Source organism: Pocillopora damicornis, chromosome 1 (assembly GCF_964200805.1).
Source record: "Pocillopora damicornis chromosome 1, jaPocDami1.2, whole genome shotgun sequence".
NCBI classification, from domain to species: domain Eukaryota; kingdom Metazoa; phylum Cnidaria; class Anthozoa; order Scleractinia; family Pocilloporidae; genus Pocillopora; species Pocillopora damicornis.
This window is the reverse complement of record NC_142670.1, coordinates 2,214,451-2,224,711: the sequence shown is the minus strand read 5'-3', so window position 1 is coordinate 2,224,711 and position 10,261 is coordinate 2,214,451. Positions and strand designations below refer to the sequence as shown.

Sequence of the window (10,261 nt, the reverse complement as noted above, 5' to 3'; positions counted from 1 at the left end):
ATTTCTCACCTCTTTTAGGTTTTGTATTTATTTGGTTGAATTTGCAATCGCAAACTGCTGCTTTCATTAAGTACCTACAAAATTAATAATCCTTCCTAATATAATTTACTCATTCAGTTGTTTCTTATGCACTCATGTCACACACTTTTCCATTAGGTTAGTAGGAGGGGATAGACCCAAGAGCATAACTAAATGAACACCAAAGATTAAAGATGACCAAACCAAAAAAGACAGTTTTGGGGTGATCTACGTACCTGTATAATCCTGCCAATGCAATCGATCCACAAGGAACTGAGAGTTCTTGAAAAAGACAGGATCCCGATTTAAACAATACGAATGCAAATTGCAAGACAACCAGGCGGGGACCTGGAAAAGGCAGAAAAATCATAATGAACCTACATTTATTACGACTCTTTAATATAAAATCACTTTGATAGATGAAATCAAGAGAAGAAAAACTCCCAAAAAACCAGGCCCCAGTTGTTCAATGGGTGGATAACACTATCCACAGAATGAATCTCTATTCACCTATAAGCGTTGTGATAACATACAACACTATCCGCTGGATGGTGATTTTCCAGTGGGTAGTGTTATTCATTCTTTAAACCGACCCCAAGTAATAAAAAGAAATTTTTTTCACACACAACTGCATCTAATCAAAGGTCACAACATACACATGCACATTAAATTAAGCTTACCTTGTGAAAAATGTATTTGAAACACTGTAAATGGGATGTTAGGAGATTTGTTGCAGAGCATTACATTCAATCCATAAGTTATACCTAAAATGGAAATCAAAAGAGAGGATATAAAACCATTTTACACATAATCACAGCAACACTGGGTACGTTGAGTGCCTGAAAGCATGCTGTGAAAGAACATGTAATGAGGGCTGAAGAGAGGGTGTAACTGGGGTACATCAGTAGTCAATAGAAATCAACAACCTTTATTTATACAAGTCATTGTGCTATTTAGCCAATAAATTGCAAGAAAAACTTTGATTTAGTCAGTAAACAGTAAAAAAACAAAAACAAAAAAAACTGGCTAGTCAGTTAATCTGTGCCATTCTTTGACTTGACAGCTGCAGATGTTATCCTTTTCAAAACTAAGCATTATAAACAGTTTTGGTCTTTCAAGAAAATGACATTTGTCAAGAAAAACCTAAACCTGATAACTAAAACCACAGGCAGAGCATAAACCCGAAGCTTGTCAGGATAATCTGGAATATACAAAGGGTAACAATAGCTAGTTGGGGGTCAGAGTGAACTGAAATTTACATTTTTTATATCAGAAGTAATATTGTTCATCTTAGAAATTAATACAAATATTAATACAAACTCATAACATTATTGTACCTTGTTTACAGTGCACTAAGAAAACTCCAGGATGTAAGCATGGATGTCGAGTACTCCCCTTTGTGCAGATGTTTGGAGTTGTGTCATACAGGCAATAGTCACCACGACTTCTTACCACAGGCAGGCAAGGATAGTATTCTACATCATTTGTGCAGTGTACATCCAGTTGCACAGCATCTGGTATTGATCCATTTCTGCTGAACGGAGACTTTGCTTTTTCAACAGGTCAATAATAAATGCAGTCAAGGCCTCGGGAAGCTGATCTCCCTTCACAATGCTAACTATGTCAAACAGGAGTGGAAAAGTTTGCTGGAGTAGAAGCATGTCTTCAGGACACTGCTTGACTGGTTCATTGCCAATGAGTGTGCATTAAAATGTTTCCAAGGAGTCCAATTGGGGAAGATGTGCACACACCAAGGAAGCTTTTCCTAATGCATTGAAAAATCCAGCGGTAGGTGTTGGAAAAGACACATCAGATCCATAGAACGAAATGCACCAGGAAAAAAAACTACCTTAAGCAGGTGCACAACACTGCAACTCCAGGTGTAAAGAGGTCATTACTGTGTCTGTAATGTAACCTTGCTAACATCATGGCCTACTTGATCCACCATCTGCCTGACATGTTTTTCAGCAAAGTAAACCCTGTCACGATGCCTAGTGATGTCATAAACTATTAAATAATTAGCCTTAATGCAGATCTCTTCAAATAAGGCAGGTGATAAAAAACAGGTGATATTACGACACGTTAAAAGTCTATCCCAGTGGAATGTAGGAGGAACTGGAGCTGGTCTTAGTCTGGTCTCAACCCCACAACTGATCCAGAAAAAGAAAAACTCATTACAAGGTCTTTGCAGGGTCAATGAGACACACAAGCTTCACCACCACGACAAGGTGCCAGCCCAAGGTGAAGGATTAAAAATATTTAAAATCATTATATTAATCAGTAATCAAACTGAATCAAGTCATAGTCTTCACATCAACAGCTAGATTAATATATTATATTATGCTCACACTCTAGAATAAAACTCCTTGAATCATACTGGGAACCAAAATAATAGGATAAATGATGCATAAAATATGCAAAAAAATTCAGAAGCATAAATAGCAACTTATCTTCCTGTTTCTTGTGGTTCAGTAGATGGACTCAGTGATGAATAACTAGACTTCAGAGAAATACAAAGCTCTTGTCTGAAGGATATTGCTGTAGTATCACAAATGACAGTGTCCAGACTGTTATCTTTGCCACAGATGGCACAACAAAAACCTTCTCCATAGTTTATGTCAAGAAGATCCAGGAAACTGTACCAAGCAAAACACCAGTGGTGGTATGATAGCAACCTCCTGAAGTCCAATACATCTGCATCAGCCATGATCTCTTGCCAGACACTGTAGTATGTAATTAGAGTACACCTAAACAAAGAGAACAGAATTTAAATATAGCTTTTTGAAAGACAATTGAATGACATACATGTACAATTTTATATCGTTCTTAATAAAATGATTTTCAGTTAATGTCACAGGCAAAACTTCAGAGATACAACAAATCAGAACCTTCAGCTAATAATTTGTTGATTATTTGTTTTTTTCTGGTACCTGATTTTCATTGTAAACCATCATGTGCAGACAAATGAGTCTTAGATTGTTTAGTATAATTGTTGTAAATTATAATTGTTGCTGTAAGAGCATCTGCTGGGTTTGTTCCAGAAACATTTAAATTTATTGAACTAAGTGCATTACTTGATATTCAGATGTCACAATAATGTCATTTTCAAATTCATTCTAAACTTTTGGGTGGTATGTAATTACTTGAAAACATTTCAACATAATGTCATTCTCAACACAACATCAAAGTAATGTGAAATAAGTGTGAAGGCCTGTAAGACTTTTAAACTGCAACAGAGAATTCATTTATGATACAGAATAAGTTACATGTACCTCCCCTTAAGAAAATGAAACATGAAATCCCCCAAGACCTCATAAGAAACAATGTAGGAGCCCATGTTTAACAAAGTGAGCTCTGAGCCATCAAACTCCACTTTTCCATCACAGATTTCCTCAACACAAGTGTAACATCAAACTGAAATGAAACACACAGAAATCATTATTTGCTTATTACAAAAATTTCATGATAAGATGACGTAAAATTACTCATACATGACATGTTAGTAGCCACAGGCATGAACCTTTTCATGTTGTATTCAGAACATTTATTCTTAGATAATATAAAAATTTGAGTTATATCATTGTTGTAAATAGGGAGCTTAAGCACGGACAAGTAGTTTGGTCCATGTACAACAACTGGAAGGTGAATGTTGTTATTTTTGATGCATTGTTAACTTCACCTCCAAATTTAAAAGCTCTAGTTTTAGAATTCAAAACATAAGATTACAGATGAAAAGTTGGTAATAATTATGCCACAAAGAGGAGAAAATGTTTTATTTCTGGCTGCCATCCATGGCTGAAACATATCTGTGCTAGAGTTATACAAAAACCTTGTGTTGGTTTTTAGCAGTCCACCTGTATTCACCTTGAGCTGAGGCAAAATAATAACAATAATTTATTTGGCTTGCTGTCAGTTGAGGGTTTTCCTCCTAATGGATGCCTCACGCCTAGCTGTCAACAGCTATCATCCAATCAACTGGTTTGAAATCTGAATGAAATTTTCACACTACCTGGACAACCTTCCCTGTATGGTTTTCATTTTTCAGCCATTTCTATCCCATTCACGACAGTGAACACCACTTGAACACATAAAGAGATAAGGAATTAATGCAAGGAATTTCTTACCTTCATATTGCCATGTCTGCTTTATCAAAAAGCACAAAGCTTGTGTAGTCTGACTAATGCACTGCGATGAACACTTTGGGCAGGAGGGAGATAAGTTGGGAGTAAGCAGCACCAAATCAGTGGTTGACATTTTGCCACAAAGAACCTCTTCCAGAGGAGAATACTTTTTTTGTGTTGCTGATAGATGGAATGGTATTTTCTTACAAGATACTGATCTTATTTTCCACTCTTTAGTGGCTGCTGCAACTGATTCAGTAGACTCTCAAAAACTTTTCTCAGCAAAAAAATCGACCAAAACATCAGGCATTTTGTGTTCCACTGTTTCCACAGATTCTTCTACTTTTGTTACATGCTCACAGTTGTGATGCTGGTGATCACAGATAAAGCAAGTGATAAGTGCACCCTGGAGGCCAACTACTCCCTGCTGTTTATTTCCATGTACAAAAATGGTAAAATTATTCCCATTCAAAGGCAACAAGTCATGATATTCCTCTTGAGATAGAAAAACAGCAAGAACAAAAAGTAAGTAGACTGTGGAAATGCTACAATCATTTCAGATAGTCTTTACTTAAATAACAGATACAAATGGAAAAATATGATGTTTACATCTACTTACAGCAAATAATGCACTTGTCATTTCTCCAAGAATATAATCAACTAAGATTCATAAATAGCTGTACTCTGAAGGGGGCCTAGCTGTTTAAATACACAAATTATGCTTTAACATTATTTAACTTAAACCAAAATCATTAGGATGAGTGAAAAATAACCAGAAAAATGTTGACAAAAGTAAGATTAATGTTAGTAATAATTCCAAGATTTTAACATTGTAAAGCAAAAATTCATTCATCTTACTTGGTAAGTGTGATCATGAGAATATGTGTCTCTGGCAAGTGAAGGGGTGATGTTGTTTTCCCTGTTAAAGCTTTCCATCAACTTTTCAGTGGCTTCAATATGGATGCAATTCCCATAAACAGAACTAGCTGCAGTTAAACCTGCCAGAAACATTAAATAAACAATACTTGTTATTAGATATAATTTATTACTCAATTCAATACTGAAATGCAAAGAAGAAAATTATGGCACAGGGGCCTGGGACACAGTCAAAAACACAGGGATCAGATTCAAAACAAAATAGCTAAATGAAGACAGCTTATAATCCTGTTACTAGTAGTTGGGGCCTTTCATTTTACAACTCAGGTTGTTAGAATTCAATAGAAAAAACATTTGACTAGCACACAAGGGTGCTTAAAGGAGGCTGGAGAAATCATTGGCAACAATAAAAAAGAGAAGCTGTAAGAAAGAGGATGGGAACTGCAGTTGCCTCCTAATGTATAAACAGAAATGAATGGCACTTAATGAATGTGCACATGAGATACAGTTATTGTCTACATTCAAACTGTGACTTGGATGAACAATTTTATTGGAGCATTTTTATAAATTATTTAAATCAGTTTATATGCTTGTACTTACTATCTCCTATGACTGTTGATGACAGTGACTGCAAATAATATGTTTGCCTTGTGCCTTCAACACATTTGCAATGATAGATCCAAATGTTATCCCTAGGTTCTCTTTCAACAATCACATATTTGGCTTCCTGATGGTAGAGGATAAAAAATATGTAAGGTAAATGATTGATTTTGTTTGGCATAACCATAAGTACCACATTATATCTTGTTATGAGTAATCTACATAGCTACTGTGCTAACCAATAAAAAAACAGACATTTTTGATGCGCCCCAAGGGTACAAACCACAAACAATTTGTGCCAAGTCAAAGAATGTCTAACCTCCTTGTACATGTACAAGATGCACTAGAAACTACAGTACAGAGAACCCAAAATATAAATAAACATTAAACATTAGATATAAAATATTAAACAAAATCAAAAATAATTATGAATACCAAAGGTGTGCAATTAGGATATTTTATATTGCATGTATACGGTGATGTATCAATACTACCCAGGTTTGAGTCTTGTTTAGGTGGAAAGGTCTACTTACTAGTAGTACATAAATTGTGGTCATTTCTTTTTGTACTACAGTACTAGCAGTACACAAAAAGATCAACACTAGAGCTACAAAAATAACTTATAAACAATGATACATCTATTCTGCTTAGTGCAGATTTTATTTAATCTAGTTTTGTAAGCAGCACCCCAGCTGGCAAGACCATAGTTTAAGTATGGATAAATAAGGGTATAATATAACTGTTTGAGCATATGAAAATCAAGATAGTGTCTTAGCTTATAAATTATACCTACATTCTTTGCTAATTTATTATTTACATGTTGAATTTGGGATTCCCACTGTAGATGCTCATCAAGGTATATACCTAGATACTTAATATAGCTTTTGCAATCAATATTGTGGATGTTTAAATGTATTTTTTTCTTTGATGATGTTATTAGTATATAATTAGTTTTCTTAAAATTTACAGATAACTTATTAATAGAACAATATTTTAAAACTGATTTAATCTCTTCATTCATTGGAAATTCAACCTCATTTGGATTACTACCGGTAAAGAAAATATTAGTATCATCTGCAAACATTCTAAAAGAAAGCTTCTCAGAGGAGTTTGGTAAATCATTGATATCAAACAAGACTAACAATGGCCTGAGCATTGAACCCTGGGGAACTCCACATGTAATAGTTTCCATACTGGATTCAATTTCATCAATCTTTACAAATTGAGTGCAATTGCATAAGTAGCTTTTAAACCATTTAAATGAAGTTCCACAGATTCCATAAATATATAATTTAGAGAGCAGAATATCATGGTTAACGGTCTTTAAGTGGTTAAGTTTATAAGCATATTTTTTATATTCTGCTTTTTTTGGGGTTATTCGAGAGAAAGTGTGTTCTATAAATGCTTTGTTTATTTTTGATAGATTTGAGTATACTATTAGTTATCCAAGGCTTACCAAACTACTTCTGTTTACTTTGGGATATTTGTTTCCTCGGCGCATGTTTATGAACAATGAGCTGAAGAGTACTTATGGACTTAGCTGCAATTTCATTTAGGTCATTGCTTTCAATGTAAATACTATTCCAGTCAATTGCTTTGATATCCTGTAGGTATAGTTCTGAATCAAATTGCCTGTAGTCTCTAAAATATCTCTTAAATTTTTGTTTTTGTACTGGTATATCAACAATACAAAAGGTTGGTAGATGATCCGAGATATCTATTGTAGCAATTCTAGATATCATTTGATTAGTGTTGTTGGTATAAATATGATTCATCAAATTTGCCGTATAATTAGTAATTCTGGTAGGCTTAGTTATTATTGCTGAGTTTTTGTTAGAGTAGAGCATATCTAAGTACTCTTCAGTTTGTGCATGATGGTTATATTTTAAAAAATCTATATTCATGTCTCCCAGAATGCAAAGTTGGTATCTATTCTTTAATTTTATAATTAGATCATCAATGTGTAAAGTAAATTCTTCTATATTAGCACCTGGGTGTCTATAAATGGATCCAATTAATATAGGTGCCTTGCCATTACATGGATTGATTTCAACCAAGCACAATTTGACTAGTTGCAGATCAAATTTTATATCAAGTCTGGGTATAGATTTAATTCCTGTGAGTGATCAAGACAGAATTTCTCCTTACGATATCAATACAATGTCAATCAGATAAGTGATAAGAATATAGCAAAATATCAATTTGGGAATAATAAGTTGATCCAATACCTACTTCTCTGAACTAACATTATAGAAATTTTAAGATTGACATTTAGGAGAATTACAAATTTGATCTGGGAGTAAAAAGGGTTAAGAGTCTTAATGATGTAGATAGCTGACCCACCAGCCAAAGTAGGTGAATCAGTATGATAAAGTTCATAATTTAAAAGATCCACATTACAAACAGAGTTTGCATTTAATCTGGTTTCAGTAATAACAAGAATTTCTGGTCTTTTATCAAGGGAATAAAGAAAATCTTCAAGAAAAGCTAAATTTTTTTGTAAGCTTCTCATATTAATTGAAATTATTGAAATAGCTTTTGGCCCAGCTTTGGCAATAACATTATTTATCTGAGAAATGGAGTAGTAATTTGACATTGGAATAGTAAGCATTAAGTCAGGATCGGCTTCATCAGATTTATCTGGGTTGGATATCAAATTGAACAGGTGAGTGTCTATTAGCTGATTGAACTGAACTGACCTTAAGCCATTTGCAATATTAAACTCTCGATCATTGAGGTTGTAGAAATGGCAAAATTTGCAAAGAATTAATTGTAATTCATTCATTGGAGATTGTATAAAGTGAAGAAATATAAATAAATATGAATAATCAGATGTTGAAAAAAAAATTCTCATCTGTTATTAATCTCATCCAAATAATCTTCGAATTCCTCGTGGGTAGAGAAGCTTACAATGCGTGTGCTCTCAGTCTCTCTTAGGAGGATCTTCCCGTTGGTAGTCCATAAAAATTTGTGATTACGCTGTTGTTTGAATGTATTAATTTTCCCAAACAATCTCCTCCTGTAGGTGGTTAACGACTCATTGATATGAATCTTGTTGTCACTGAAGATACTTTTGCCCATTTCGGCTTGGACAGTAAAAAAAAAACAGAATCGAAAATATTTTTAATAGATGCAAAATTAAGACTTACCAGCAAAGCATCTAAAATTGGTCCAGGTTGCAACGCCTACTGAGGAGGATTTTCGAAATCATCTTGACCAGTCGAGGTGGTGACCGAAGTATTCAAATCACATGTCTTCTTTGATCCCCTACGTCTAATCTTCTTTGGCACTAACTAAGAAAAATCATACCGGCCCCTTCATTCCTCTCGCTTAATTCATTCTCGTAAACGGCGGGAAATATTCGACAAGGTGGTGTACTTTTATCCGCCATTTTGTGGAATGCGGCTACATATACGTGTATGTGTCATGAAGTGTACCAGCAGCTGGTGGTTATTGTCGTGGTTACGAGTTACAGAATACCTCCCGTTCACGAAAATGGATCCTTCTGTTAGGAAGTATTTAGTTAGTTTGTGATAAGTTAGTCATTTTGTTATTTCTTTATTAATTCTGATTTAATCTTTCGTTTATAATTAGAATGTACCTAAAGGCTAATTTCCAACCTTGAGATGCAACGCTGTCGTTTGTTTTTGTTTTGCCCCTTTTTTTTTATAAATTCGAATTCCGAAGTTATTTAAGTTTAAGCTGTTGTGATGAGTTTCCAAATTGTGACAGCCTTGTCTAACTTCCATAAGTGGACGTGTTTAATTTGTCTACTGACCTTGCTTTGGACCCACATGAAAGTTTTTGTTTTGGCTAGCGCAGTGAGAGGTTGATTCAGTTGATTGGAAGCATTATGATCAAGTGTTCTGTTGTTCATTTCGAAAGTCTCGTGAAATTTTTTGGTTTAGTTTTCTAACAACATTGTTTAGCCATCTAAACCGCAAAAGATTGAAGCGAAATGCCCTCCATTCGTTTACTTATTATTTATCACACGCAACAAGAATCGAACGTTGTTTGTCTGAGTCACGAAGGGGAACTGAAATTTCATGACGTCATTAGCACTCTTTGCTATGGTCATGATATTTGTCCTGAAGCTCTTTAATCCTCCCGCCAAGCATCAATCTGGCGCCAAATCTATCAGTTAACCTAACCTATTGAACAACTGATGACGTCCAGTCAAAGGGACTTGGCGCCGCGTGCTCTTCACATGCTACGGAATTTTTTGGCAACGCGAAGTGAAGAGCTACAACTAAATAAGACAACAAAAATAATTTTAGATAGTTTTAGTTTCTATTGTTACCAATCTAAGCAGGTGATAGCCAGTGTGAACCAGTTTTGCGGACTCATTTCAAAGCGGGAATTTGACGATTCAAAGTTTAGCTTGACGCGGAAATTCTTGCCTCATCATTACGTTATCTAATCTTAGAGAGTCAACAGATTAATTGTTTCTTTCATCATGTCTCCCACTGGCGTTAAAGAAGGAAGTCTCTGCCCTGCATCACACCCAGATATTTGAGCTTCTAAGTAAGAAATAGAAATCTCTTTTGAAGTAAATACCACAAAAAAATGGCGATACTTGGTAGCTTAGAATTTAGCAGTCTTTAAGCTCCAAAATAACCGCACTGAAAATTAATTGAAGTCCACAG

The 10,261-nt window shown here is 34.7% G+C and overlaps 3 protein-coding genes, 1 long non-coding RNA gene and 2 pseudogenes across 9 annotated transcripts in view; 2 read left to right on the top strand and 4 right to left on the bottom strand.

Annotated features, from left to right (window-relative positions):
• LOC149051284 (uncharacterized) overlaps positions 1-10,254 on the bottom strand; it is a 32,990-nt gene extending 22,736 nt beyond the window's left edge. Inside the window, exon 1 of the long non-coding RNA XR_016184600.1 lies at positions 9,762-10,254. This is a non-coding gene — a long non-coding RNA (uncharacterized LOC149051284). The remainder of the gene's footprint in view (positions 1-9,761) is intronic.
• The window catches only part of LOC149051269 (uncharacterized), a 216,351-nt pseudogene that overhangs the window by 93,165 nt on the left and 112,925 nt on the right, over positions 1-10,261 (top strand). The window lies entirely within an intron of this gene.
• Positions 1-10,261, top strand: part of LOC149051270 (uncharacterized) — a 158,518-nt gene that overhangs the window by 35,332 nt on the left and 112,925 nt on the right. The window lies entirely within an intron of this gene.
• LOC113664180 (uncharacterized) overlaps positions 1-10,261 on the bottom strand; it is an 82,480-nt gene that overhangs the window by 55,139 nt on the left and 17,080 nt on the right. The window lies entirely within an intron of this gene.
• Positions 362-2,287, bottom strand: LOC149051286 (uncharacterized; annotated as a pseudogene).
• On the bottom strand, positions 2,083-9,768 carry LOC149051285 (uncharacterized). Its single transcript, XM_089198874.1, has 4 exons — positions 8,765-9,768; positions 4,998-5,137; positions 3,291-4,634; positions 2,083-2,765 (listed from the first exon to the last, which is right to left on the bottom strand). The coding sequence occupies exons 3-4, from the start codon at positions 3,353-3,355 to the stop codon at positions 2,465-2,467; spliced, it is 366 nt and encodes a 121-aa protein (XP_089055000.1). The 5' UTR covers positions 3,356-4,634; positions 4,998-5,137; positions 8,765-9,768; the 3' UTR covers positions 2,083-2,464.

Coding starts and splice junctions, on each gene's coding strand:
- LOC149051285 (XM_089198874.1), bottom strand. CDS start 3,355: ATGGGCTCCTACATTGTTTCTTATGAGGTCTTGGGGGATTTCATGTTT. Junction 2,766..3,290: donor TTTCATTTTCTTAAGGGGAG/GTACATGTAACT, acceptor CTCTTTGTTTAG/GTGTACTCTAATTACATACT.